Genomic DNA, 13,764 nt, shown 5'->3' on the forward strand with positions numbered 1-13,764 from the left:
ATTAAAAGTAAAGGTTTTCCCTCATTTACCAGGCAGCATGCCAAGCCTACTCCAGCCAACCTCCGATCCCCTTCGGGCAGACTCGCAGCCACAGAATTGGTGTAAGACAAATGCAATGAGCCCTGCATTTAGCCTTCAAGGCCTGGTCAAGCTAATCTCTGCCTCGTTCCTCTTCTCCAAGCAGATTCACACCAGGGAGTTGGCCAAAACTGCAAACGATCCCGAGGTTAGTTTTTCTGTGGTCAGAGACGTCTCTTTAGACGCAAAAGGGGACAATCTCAGCCCGGACGGCAACAGGCTTTGATGTAGCAACCACTGGGTCATGATCAGCAACAGGGATCCCACAACCAGCTGCAGTGCTCCTGTTGTGATCCCAGCTGAAAATCTAGTCCAAAACAAGACAATAAAAGAGATCCTGGAGCTTTTCTGGTCTGTAACATACGATACAAGATCCTCCAGTATATTTATTCATTGGACCATTAGGATGCTATGTTTTATTATTGTTAAAAAAAAATCTCCCAATTTAAAAAAAATCTCTGCTCCTGACACTCTTTGCTTCCCTGTGTGCTTCATTCAGTAGTAATAAGCAGTCTGGAAATAATTAGCAACAAGAGGTTATTAACAATCTCTCTCCAAAGCTATGTAAACAAACAATAAAAAAAAACATCTTTCCTGTATGTGAAATAATAAAACTTAGTCCCAAGAATAAGGTATTAGAGCAATTTTCAGCACCTCAGGCAGACACTGTTTGATTACTCTACTTTTAACTAATGTGTGAAGCAACAGAACAGAGCAGGTTTTAATTATACAAATGTACTGCATTTCTGCAAGTAGAGGCATCAATATGTTCGGCACAATCATAATATTAAGAACAGAAAGTTGATCAAAAGTAGTTAATTTCCTGCACTGGGTTTTGTAATGATTCCGATCATCCAAAGGCTACTTTCAGATATTAACGGGAATAGATTCAACAAGATTAGTGTGATTTTTAAAAGCTGCCATTTGGGGCCCCTGCTGCCGGCAGAATATTCCGATCTCACCAAAGTCAATGGATGTTTGAGCGGCTCGCCGCATTTCAGAGCCCTGTACCCATCATAATGGGGGCCATAAAATTCAGCCCTTTGTTTCCATTAATAACACAACAGATTAGTCGAAGGGAGTGATTTCATTGTTCATAGCATGAAACACTAATCTGATCAACATATGATTGGATTTGCAATTTGGCATCCAGTAGAGATTTTATAAAATGCTAATTATACATCCATTGATTCAACTGCTACATACCTGCTCCAATCGCTACTGTGAAAGCATCACCACAAGCTACCATGGTAACCTTTACCCCACGCAGGTCAGAGACCAAGTACGGCAATCGATTGTTGTGACGTGTATTAGTGCCTAGCTGTCCATGTTGGTTACTGCCAAACGTATAACATTCTCCAGTTTCTGAAATGAACAAAGAAAGTTTTCGTTTAGAATTCTTAAACAAAAGACTGATGGCACAGCACAGTGCTGTACTCCCAGAAAAGTGAGTTAGGATAGATGTTTGGTACGAGAATCAACCACCCATCAGGTTAGGTCAAGTGGGAGGAGAAGAATATGAAGGGAAAAGTTGGCACCATTTGGATCAAGGCAATTCATACCAGATTGGAAATTGGAAGTGTCAAAGTGCACACCTCTTTGCAGCGAGCTTTGGGGCCGGTCTGGGTTCTTAGTTGGAGTATGGTTTATGCCTTGGGGAGTTTCGGGGTGACATTAAAGTAAAAGTGTGCACAATATAGTACCTTTCATATAGAAAAAACATTACAGGTGTTTCAGAGAAATAGAATCAAACAAAAACACATCTCAGGAAAAATAAAATGAAATGGCTGAAAGCAAATTACTGTGGATGCTAGAATCTGAAACAAAAACAGAAAATGCTGGACAATCTCAGCAGGTCTGCCAGCATCTGTGGAGAGAGAACAGAGCTACCATCTTGAGCCTGGATGACTCTTGGTCGGAACTGGAGAGAACTGGAAATAGGACATGATTTATATTGTAGCGGGGTGGGGATTGAAGTTGTAGGGCTGGGGAGAGATTGACAGAGATGTTGTGGACAAAAAGACAAAGGGAATGTAAATGATGGTGATAATGAGTATGAACGGTGCCGATAGTGGCACATTAAGAGATAAGAATATGTTAATAGAGAACAAAGATAAGCAGTATGTCAAAGGACAACATGGAACAGATGGCCCTGGTGGGGTAGGGGAACAGGGGTTTACCTGTTGTTTGGTCAAGGAATATTGACAGCTAGGATGTGGTCATCTGTTTCAAGCTGCAGCAGAGAGGTACCGAGCATTTTAGGATTGTTCGGCTTCTGTCATTCAGGTTGATAAGTGAAATATGACATCCAGATAGATTACTAATTAATCTTCTGTACCATTGCTCATTGCTAGCAACATCATTTTTTAAATAAGTACAGGCACACAATTTAATCAAAAGGTAAAATGCTGGCAGCACGGTGGCGCAGTGGGTTAGCCCTGCTGCCTCACGGCGCCGAGGTCCCAGGTTCGATCCCGGCTCTGGGTCACTGTCCGTGTGGAGTTTGCACATTCTCCCCGTGTTTGCGTGGGTTTCGCCCCCAACATCCCAAAGATGTGCAGGGTAGGTGGATTGGCCATGCTAAATTGCCCCTTAATTGGAAAAATGAATTGGGTACTCTAAATTTATTTTTTAAAATACTCACCCCAAAAAAAGGTAAAATGCTGCAGTGTAGATGTGCACCCCTTTACGCATGTTTTAATGATAGCACGCTTGCTGCTGCCTCAAGGCGCTGAGGACACAATTTCGATCCCGGCCCCAGGTCACTGTCGTGTGCAGTTTGTACGTTCTCCCCATATCTGCTTAAGTCTCTCCCCCACAACGCAAAAAGTGCAGTTTGTACGTTCTCCCCATATCTGCGTGAGTCTCTCCCCCACAACCCAAAAAGATGTGCAGGGTAGATGGATTGGCCATGCTAAATTGCCCCTTAATTGGAAAAAAAATAACTGGGTACTCTAAATTTATTAAAAATATTATAGCCCCTTGCATATTGAGTCAGGTGTTTGTGGGTTCTAGTCCCACTCCACAGACTTCAATACAAAATGCTGAAGCAGTTCATGTCCAAATGCAGCACGATCTGGACAATATCCAGGCATGGGCTGACAAGTAATATTTGCGCCACACAAGTGCCAAGCAATGACCATTTCCAGCAAGAGAAGATCTAACCATTGCCCCTTGACATTCAATGGCATTACCATCGCTAAATCCCCCACAGTCAACATCCTGAGGTTACCATTGACCAGAAATGGAACTGGACTGGCCATATAAATACTGTGGCTACAGAGCAGGTCAAAGGCTAAAAATCCTGCAGGGGGTAACTCACCTCCTGACCCCCCAAAGCCTGTCCATCATCTAGAAAGCACAAGTCAGGAGTGTACCAGAATACTCCCTACTTGCCTGGATGAGTGCATCTCCAACAACACTCAAGAAGCTCAACGCCATCTCGGACAAAGTAGCCCGTTTGATAGCTAGCCCTTCCACAAACAACCAATCCCTCCACCACCGATGAATAATAGTGTGTACCATCTACAAGATGCACTGCAGGAACTCACCAATGTACGCGTGCTATAATGTAAAAAAATAAATTGGCAGCATCTTCCAAACCCAGGACCACTACCATCTAGAGCAGTGCTTTTCAAAGTGCGGGTCACAACTTGCGGGTGGGTCTCAGGCATGTGTCAGGAGGGTTGTGGAACGATCGGTCGCAACATTCTGCAGTGGTCCCAATCCCGGGAGAAACGCCCAGCGGCCACTACTGGCATTTTTGTTGAGAATGGCAGCTGAGAAGGAAATTAGGCTGTGTGCAGTCTTCCGGCCAGAAATGGCAGTAGTGAGCAGGTCACACGCCATGCATGTATACTTGATGTCAAGCACCCTGTATGTACAAACTTTTGGTGTCAAATCACAGAGGAGAGCTTCTTCCATTTTCTAGCTTCTAGCAAACAAGGCAAGTGGACTGTCAAGATGGGTCGCTTGGTTGCAAGAACGAGCCCTGCCAGAGACGCGGATAGGCAAAGTATCTACTGACCAAGACCTCGCATCTGAATCTGGTGGAGAGAGCTGCTAAGGAGAGTCCAGGGCAGGACAGAGCAGTGCTAGTGTTAGTTCTGTACAGAGCGCTAGGGCCTCTGGTTAATAACCTACAAAGAAGAAACTTAACACAGGCCAAAGCAGTATGCAGATGATTTCTTGAGGCATGGCTCTGTCAATTGTGCCAACGTAAATAAGGATACAAAGCCCCTGTGCGTTCTGTGCAGGGAAGTACGGGCAAATAAGAGGAGAAATTTCAGATTTTGAAAGAGAAGTGGTGGGTGAAAAATTCCTTTTGAGGTTGAAACCCCAGAGTCAGTTTTTAACTTAAAGCTGACTGTAAATGAAAAGATTACGCTGCTGTAGCTGACCTGTGACAGTACATTAAAAACACGCAAAAACCTCATATGGCTGTCAGAATTCTGGAGTAGCATCTCCCAGGAGTATCCAGTGCTGAGCAAAACAAGCATTTTGTTGCTATTGCCCTTCACAACGACCAGCATGTGCGAGGTTAGATTTTCCGTTCTCACAAAGATGAAGACGGCACAAAGGAACTGGCTGAAGTTGCTCCTGATGGGCGCATTGCCCTCTCCTCCTGCGAGGACCAAGCAGACTCCCCTTGCATTAAAGGTAAATGAATGCGGTGTGGGTCACACAGGTCAGCCGGCTAGGATCACAAAGGCTGGCCGGCTTGGATCACGAAGGATAGCCGGTTGACAAAAGTGGGTCCTGAGAAACAAGTTTGAAAAACACAGATCTAGAAGGACAAGAGCAGCAGATACCCGAGAACATCACCAAGAGGAGGTTCCCCTCCATGTCACTCACCACCCTGACTTGGAAATATATCAATGTTCCTTCACTGTCGCTGGGTCAAAATCCTGGAACTCCCTCCCTAACAGCACTGTGGGTACAACTACACCTCATGGACTCCAACGGTTCAAGAAGGCAGCTCACCACCGCCTTCTGAAGGGAACTGAGGATGGGCAATAAATACTGGTCTAGCCAGGGATGCCCACATCCCGTAAATGCATTTTAAAAACTCAGCGCAACACTGAGGGTGTGCTTCAAAGGTACCGTTTTTTGGATGAGCCTTACCCCAAAGATCCTGTTTGTTCTCTCGGATTAAAGTAAATTATCCCACGGCATTATTTGGAAGAGGAGGAGGGCAGTTCACCCGCGTCCTCACCAACATTTATTCTTTAATCAACATCCCCAAAACAGTAATTATCACATTGCTGTTTATGGGAGCTTGCTGTGCACAAAGAACATTTTCCACAGGACAACCGTGACCACTTAAAAAAGTACTTCATCAACTGAAATGCCTTTGGGACATGCTATGAATGGCAATCTTGTATTTTTTCTTGATTGTTTTGCATTCTAGAAATCAATACCTAAATCATGTTCAGGTTAGATTGGTTCGATTTCTTTTGTAGCAACATAGCCCAAGCGCTAAATAGGCAGATGCAGAGCGGAATTATTTAATTTTGTTTGGTCAAACAATGCTAATACTGGGTAGGGCTCATCTATTTGTGATGTAGGTGAGAAACTAACTCAAGCCACATTGTTCTTTGCTCTGGGACGTAGGTGGACCAGAACAAAGCAATATTTATTGTCCATCCTTAGTTGTGCAGGCAAATCCTTCTGAAAGGACATTAGGAAACTAACTGCGTTTCTATGAGTTTGGCTCCATTCATGCTCATTTTACTGATGCCCATTTACAAACTGAATTCAGTTTCTACAACTTGACATGGTGGGAACTTAACCTCATGATCTCGAGATGACTGATGCAGTACCAGAGATACTAGGGCGTTGTTAAGTCACAGACGCTGCCTGACATGCTGAGCATTTTCAACATTTCTTGTATATATTTCTGACTTCCAGCACACACATTATTGTGCCTTTACACACTAAAGTCACTGGCTCTCTCTTTAAGTTTTCTGACTTAAATACCAAGTTTTCTGGCGGTCAATGACAGCCGATACTTTTCAGAGTGTACTCTTTGTCACTGTGTATTCGACAAAGAAGGTGGCATGGTGGTGCAGTGGTTAGCACTGCTGCTTCATGGCGCGTAGGACTCGGGTCACTGTGTGTGTGGAGTTTGCACATTCTCCCCGTGTCTGTGGGTCTCACCCCAGAACTGAAAGATGTGCAGGGTAGGTTGCTTGGCCACGCTAAATTGGAATTTTTTTTTTTTTTTTTTAAAAACACCAAATCATTCTAACCCTATTCCAGCACTTGGCCCATAGACATGCATGCCCTGGGATCACAAGTGCCCATCTAAATACTTCTAAAATGTTATGAAGGTCTCTGCCCCCACCACACTTACAGGCAGCAAGTTCCAAACTCCCACCACCCTCTGGGTAAAAAAGGGTTTCCTCACATCCCCTCTAAACCTCTTGCCCCTTACCTTAAATCTAACTGCCTGGTCACCGACCCATCCACCAAGGGGAAAAGTTTGTTCCTGTCTACTCTATTGAAGCCCCTCATAATTTTATACATCTGTCATGTCCCCCCTCAGTCTCCTCAGCTCCTAGGAAAAAAATTCAAGTCTATTCAATCTCTCATTATATCTAAAACTCTCCAGCTCAGGCAACATCCTGGTAAATAGCCTCTGCACCCTTTCCAGTGCTATCACATCCCTCCTGTAATGTGGATTCCAGAACTGCACACAATACTCTAGCTGTGGCCTAACCAATGTTTTATGCAGTTCCAGCATAACCTCCCTGCTCTTAAACCCTATGCCTCGGCTAATAAAGGCAAGCATACCATATGCCTTCTTAACCCCTGTATCCACCTGCTCTGCAATCTTAAGGGACTGGTGTACATGCACACCAAATTCCCTCTGATCCTCGGTGCTTCCCAGGTTCCTGCTGTTTATCATGTATTCCCTTGCCTTGTTTGTCCTGCCCAAGTGCATCACCTCACACTTATCCAGATTGAATTATATATGCCACTGATCAGCCCATCTGACCAGCCCATCTCTATCCTCCTGTAATCCAAGGCCACCATCCTCACTATTTACCACCCCATCAATTTTCGTATAATCCGCATGTTTACTGATCAACCCTCCTACATTCATATCTAAATCATTTATAGAAATCACAACCAGCGAGATCCCCAACACTGATCCCCGCAGTATCTCACTGGACACAGGCTTCCAGTCAGAAAATCATCCCTCGACCATCACCCTCTGCTTCCTGCCACTCCGCCAGTTTTGGATCCAATTGCCAAATTTCCTTGCATCCCATGGGCTCATATCTTCGCTATCAGTCTCCCATGTGTGACCTTATCAAAAGCTTTGGTGAAGTCCAAATACTCTACGTCAAATACATTGCCCTCATCTACACAAAGAACAAAGAAATGTACAGCACAGGAACAGGCCCTTCGGCCCTCCAAGCCCGTGCCGACCATGCTGCCCGACTAAACTACAATCTTCTACACTTCCTGGGTCCGTATCCCTCTATTCCCATCCTATTCATGTATTTGTCAAGGTGCCCCTTAAATGTCACTATCGCCCCTGCTTCCACCACCTCCTCCGGTAGCGAGTTCCAGGCACCCACTACCCTCTGCGTAAAAAACTTGCCTCGCACATCTACTCTAAACTTTGTCCCTCTCACCTTAAACCTATGCCCCTAGTAATTGACCCCTCTACCCCAGGGAAAAGCCTCTGACTATCCACTCTGTCTATGCCCCTCATAATTTTGTAGACCTCTATCAGGTCGCCCCTCAACCTCCTTCGTTCCAGTGAGAACAAACCGAGTTTATTCAACCGCTCCTCATAGCTAATGCCTCCATACCAGGCAACATTCTGGTAAATCTCTTCTGCACCCACTCTAAAGCCTCCACATCCTTCTGGTAGTGTGGCGACCAGAATTGAACACTATACTCCAAGTGTGGCCTAACTAAGGTTCTATACAGCTGCAACATGACTTGCCAATTCTTATACTCAATGCCCCGGCCAATGAAGGCAAGCATGCCGTCTGCCTTCTTGACTACCTTCTCCACCTGTGTTGCCTCTTTCAGTGACCTGTGGACCTGTACTCCTAGATCTCTTTGACTTTCAATACTCTTGAGGGTTCTACCATTCACTGTATATTCCCTACCTGCATTAGACCTTCCAAAATGCATTACCTCACATTTGTCCGGATTAAACTCCATCTGCCATCTCTCCGCCCAAGTCTCCAAACAATCTAAATCCTGCTGTATCCTCTGACAGTCCTCATCGCTATCCGCAATTCCACCAACCTTTGTGTCGTCTGCAAACTTACTAATCAGACCAGTTACATTTTCCTCCAAATCATTTATATATACTACAAACAGCAAAGGTCCCAGCACTGATCCCTGTGGAACACCACTGGTCACAGCCCTCTAATTAGAAAAGCATCCTTCCATTGCTACTCTCTGCCTTCTATGACCTAGCCAGTTCTGTATCCACCTTGCCAGCTCACCCCTGATCCCGTGTGACTTCACCTTTTGTACTAGTCTGCCATGAGGGACCTTGTCAAAGGCCTTACTGAAGTCCATATAGACAACATCCACTGCCCTACCTGCATCAATCATCTTAGTGCTCCTCTATCTCCCGCTGGCTGTTGGGAGGCCTGTAGTAAACCCCCAACATTGTGACTGCACCCTTCTTATTCCTGATCTCAACTCATATAGCCTCACTGCCCTCTGAGGTGTCCTCCCACAGTACAGCTGTGATATTCTCCCTAACCAGTAGCACAACTCCGCCTCCCCTTTTACATTCCCCTCTATCCCGCCTGAAACACCTGCTTACCTTCTCGAAAAATTCAATCAGGTTGGTCAAACATTTTTTTTAAAAAATCTTTTTATTGGCATTTCTCATATTTATAAACAGTAGGTTGGTCAGACATGACCTCCCCTCACCAAAATCATGCTGACTCTTCTCAATTAATCCCTGCCTCTCAAAATGCAGATTAATTCTGTCTCTCAGAATTGCTTCCAATAGTTTCTCCACCACTTGAGGTTAGACTGGCTGGCTTGTAGTTTCCTGAAGTATCCCTTCCTCCCTTTTTGAACAATGGTACCACATTGGCTATCCTCCAGTCCTCCTGCATATCTCCTGTGCCCAGAGAGGAACTGAAATTTTTTGCCAGCGCCCCTATTTCCTCTCTTGCCTCATTCAGCAGTCTGGGATACATTTCATCTGGCCCTGGAGATTTGTCTACTTTTAAGCCTGCCAGACCACTCAGAACCTCTTCTCTGGCTATGTTAATCTCTTTAATTTTATTACAGTCCTTCTCCCTGACTTCTATACCCATACTGTCCCTCTGAACAGTGAACACTGAAACAAAGAATTCATTTAGACCTCTAACTACATCCTCCGGCTCCACACACAAATTATCACTGTGGTCCTTAATGGGCCCCACTCTTTCCCTAGTTATCCTTTAACCCTTAATATACTTGTAAAATAACTTAGGATTTTCCTTTATTTTACCTGTCAGTGTCCTTTCATTTCCCCTTTTTGCTCTCCTAATTTTCCTTTTTAATTTCCCTCTTGCACATTCTATACACCTCTAGGCCTTCTGCTGTTTTGAGCCCTCGACATTTGCCATAAGCCTCCCTTTTTCTTCTTATCCAATGCTGTATATCCCTCAATATCCAGGGTTCACTGGATTGGTTGGTCCACCCTTTTTCTTGATTAGATCATGTTGGTCCTGTACTCCCCCTATTTCTTTTTTGAATGCGTCCCAGAAGTATCCGCTCCCAGTCCACTCTGGCCAAACCATATCTGATATCCCCCACTTTAGAACTTTGATCTCAGGCCCATCTTTGTCCTGTTCCATAACAATATTGAATCTAATGGTTACGATCCCTTTCTGCACAATACTCCCCCACTGATACATCAGCCATTTGCTGAACTTCGTTTTCGAAAATTAAGTCCACGACTGCCCCCTCTCTTGTAGCTCCTCCATTTTCTGCTTCAATTCAATGATTTTCATCAGCTCTATCTCCCTAGAGCTACACTTGCTAGAATGGATCCTGCCTGTGCGAGATGTCATTTGGCTCCTGCAACACCAAACATCATATGTTTTGGTCATGATCAAGGCTGGCTATATTCTGGTCCTCTGTGATCTTAACTTTTTCATGCATGTGTGGCAAATCTATTGATATTAGGGCAGCACGGTAGCATAGTGGTTAGCACAATTGCTTCACAGCTCCAGAGTCCCAGGTTCGATTCCTGGCTTGGGTCACTGTCTGTGCGGAGTCTGCACGTTCTCTCCGTGTGTGCGTGGGTTTCCTCCGGGTGCTCCGGTTTCCTCCCACAGTCCAAAGATGTGCAGGTTAGGTGGATTGGCCATGCTAAATTGCCCTTAGTGTCCAAAATTACCCTTTGTGTTGGGTGGGGTTACTGGGTTATGGGGATAGGGTGGAGATGTGGGCTTGGGTAGGGTGCTCCTTCCAAGAGCTGGTACAGACTCGATGGGCCGAATGGCCTCCTTCTGCACTGCAAATTCTATGAAATTAGTATTTCTGGGGTAATCAATAACAAGATCATCAGCAGTCAGGTGCTTTGGCCTTTGCCTCATTGTTTACAGGTCGATTTATTTTATTCAATTGGAAGATTGCGGGTTCCACCCTTCCATTTGCAATGGGTTGAGGAATTGATGACGATTCTTAACTTAAGATTCAATATACCTTGCACAGGTCAATTAAAATATTTGATTCAATCTGGCAACCTTTTATTCATTCTTTCAACAACCTTTCTTTTTCCTCTACAAGTTTTTGTATAATTCTTTTTTTTAAATTTAAGAGTACCCAATTCATTTTTTCCAATTAAGGGGCAATTTAGCGTGGCCAATCCACCTACCCTGCACATCTTTGGGTTGTGGGGGGGCGAAACCCACGCAAACACGGGTAGAATGTGCAAACTCCACGCGGACAGTGACCCAGAGCCGGGATAGAACCTGGGACCTCGGCGCCGTGAGGCAGCAGGGCTAACCCTCTGCGCCACCGTGCTGCCCTCAGTTTTTGTACAATTCTGCCTATTCCTCTTCCTTTTTCTTTCTCCTCGGTCTCTTTTTTCATCCTCTTTTCTTCTAACTTTTTCTTTGCCTGCATTTTACGATGTACCTTTTTGTAAAAGTTAATAAAGTTTGGGAAAGATTTGCGTCCTCAACAAAGTGTGACATGTAAACAAGCCAAACAATCTACAGTATCGCTGGCGATGATAAATCAGAAGAATGTTGTACTGTGTAAAATACGACGCATCATTCTACTGCTAAAGTATAACTGTACCGGTATTTTTTGAGGCTATAAGATTAATTAATACGAAGTAAACATGGAGCTGTACTCATTAAAATTTTAATTGTTGTAGATCAGAACACTGGCTCTGATCGAGAGAATATCAATTCAGACCCTACAGTCACTGCAGGGGTGGTATCTGTATGAGCAAAGAGATATTCTGTGCGTTGCAAATACCAGCACTTATATATATTTTTAAGAATTTGGAACTGGACAATATGTGACATCAGAAGTGTGACGGACAGGAGTGGGTAATTAAGCCAAGTGTTGAAATTATGGACTAAAGGCACAATCATGATGAGAAATTAGGTATTTTCATCACATGCCAGAGGCACAGCAACATGTATTGGTCACTGAAAGCTTCAACAAAAGGAGATTTCTCAAGAAACTGACTCAAAGAGCTTAGAAAGACTTGAACAATGTGGCAGGATAAGAGGCAAACTAGAATTTTCCCTAAATGCCTGTTGTGGCTCAGTAACTGATGTTCAACGCTACATTTAACTTGCAGTAAAAAATAGCTTCTCAGTTCCTCGTAACAATAAACAAGTTACAGGCAGCGGCAACGAGCAAATGTTATAGGGAAGTATGTAAAGCCTCTCGGCTAATGGTCCATTGTTGTGTAAAGGACAATATTCAAATCAGAATCTTTATACGAGTCCTCATATTGCTCGTTTTTCCTCAACTCCTGAAATTTAGTCTTCTATCGTAGCGCAGTCATGTTCTGCTCTTCCGCAGCCTTTCCTTGTCTCCACTTCTACCAGGTATTGTTCTGCAAGCGGAAGGAGCCCAGAAATACCTCACTAAATAATCATTCTTCATTCAAGGTACTGAATGCCAGTGGACTATTTGACTGTGCAAAGCATCACTGCCAAACTTTATTTAGTCACCAAAGTCCACATAAATATACTTTCCAGTAAGGAGCACTGAATGGCATGAAGGATTTTACATCCTAGCACAAGGGCAATAAAGCCACTTGCAATTCTTAAATGATGCCCTATGAAGTTAATGCTCTTCTATTTTTAACAGGAGAGCTAACATGGTTGCTATATGGTGCAGGTAATCGGAAGAGCACTTATACAGTGCCAAAACTGAATGTGGTATTGATTTTTGCTACCGAAGAGGGTACCCTGAGAACAGCTGTGTAGTACACAATGTGGTTGGTAGCTTCAAGCATGTAATTTTACTGGGATTTAAAACTTAACTACAGTAGAGCAAAGCAATTATCTGAACTGCTACTTCACATCATTTGTACAGCCTTATTTCTAAAAAAACTGCTTTAAATCAGAGCCTATGATCATATATAAGTTAGTGCATATCTTCGCAATGCAGTTTTAATGCCTGTTAGCACAGTGCAATTTTAATGCATATAGTTTTGTCACAGCGCAACGTACCATTCTGTTTTCTGTTCAGAATCTCAAATTTGTTCGTATAAAAGGAGGCCACGCGGCCCATTGAGTTTGCACCTGCTCTCAGAATGAGCATTTCCCTCAGTTCCATTCTCCCCTTTCTCTCTGTACCCCTGCACAGTCTGCCTTTTCAGACAACAGCAATTCCCTACTGAATGCTTCAATTGAACCTGCCTCCACCACACTCTTAGGCACTGCATCAAAAACAGGATGTTTCACAAGTTCTGTTTCACTGCATATTTAGCACATTATGAATCAGTGACTTAGAATTACCACTCTGCACTTTGGTTTCGAGGAAGATGCTTAGCGTTATCACATACAGTGGGTAATGTGTAAAATAGGCTAATTCTGAAGAACGATGAAAGCAGAGAATATCAATTTCTAGCAAGTGATGGATGATTTTTTTGTGGACAGAGCTATTGCAGATAAAATATGGTATACAATTTCTGAAGTTTGAGACTGGAAGTGATGAAAAGGGTCTTTATCAGTCCTTACAGTCCTTTGTTACTAAGGATATTAAGACATGGAGTGGGGTAGGGTGGTGGGAGGAGGAAAAGGGAAAGCAAGATACGCTCCTTAACTATATCTGGCGATGAATCATGGATAACTATTTTGCGTACTGTAGCTTACTTGATTATATTAAAAAGAGCCAGAGCGGAAGTTCCCCAAGTTTTTACCCTTGGTTAGAAGTTAACATTACTAATAGTGGAGTAGGTAATGCACTAAGCTGCGGTGTCCAACAAAACAAGGGAATATTAATGGGCCTGCTAGCACTGTCTTGCCTTTTTCATATATTAATAAAATTCTAACAGTGATATTGGGCACAGTTGAAGTTTAGGAAGGTGGAATATTTTCCCTGCAATTTCCTAATATCTCTCTAATGCTCGGGTACCTATGCCCAAGTGCCAATTATTCCAAACACAGGCGGACGCATGCTAATTGCTACCACTGTCTTAACTGAACTGTGCACAGAATCACTTTCATT

General features: G+C 43.8%; 1 protein-coding gene across 7 annotated transcripts in view; it reads right to left on the reverse strand.

The window, feature by feature from the left end:
* Positions 1-13,764, reverse strand: part of nek8 (NIMA-related kinase 8) — a 110,134-nt gene that overhangs the window by 11,965 nt on the left and 84,405 nt on the right. For all 7 annotated transcript variants that reach the window (XM_072469659.1, XM_072469653.1, XM_072469652.1 and 4 more), the window contains one exon: positions 1,285-1,443. In XM_072469659.1, the coding sequence (XP_072325760.1) occupies positions 1,285-1,443 (159 nt within the window). The remainder of the gene's footprint in view (positions 1-1,284; positions 1,444-13,764) is intronic.

The sequence above is a fragment of the Scyliorhinus torazame genome, chromosome 12 (genome assembly GCF_047496885.1).
Source record: "Scyliorhinus torazame isolate Kashiwa2021f chromosome 12, sScyTor2.1, whole genome shotgun sequence".
Taxonomy (NCBI): domain Eukaryota; kingdom Metazoa; phylum Chordata; class Chondrichthyes; order Carcharhiniformes; family Scyliorhinidae; genus Scyliorhinus; species Scyliorhinus torazame.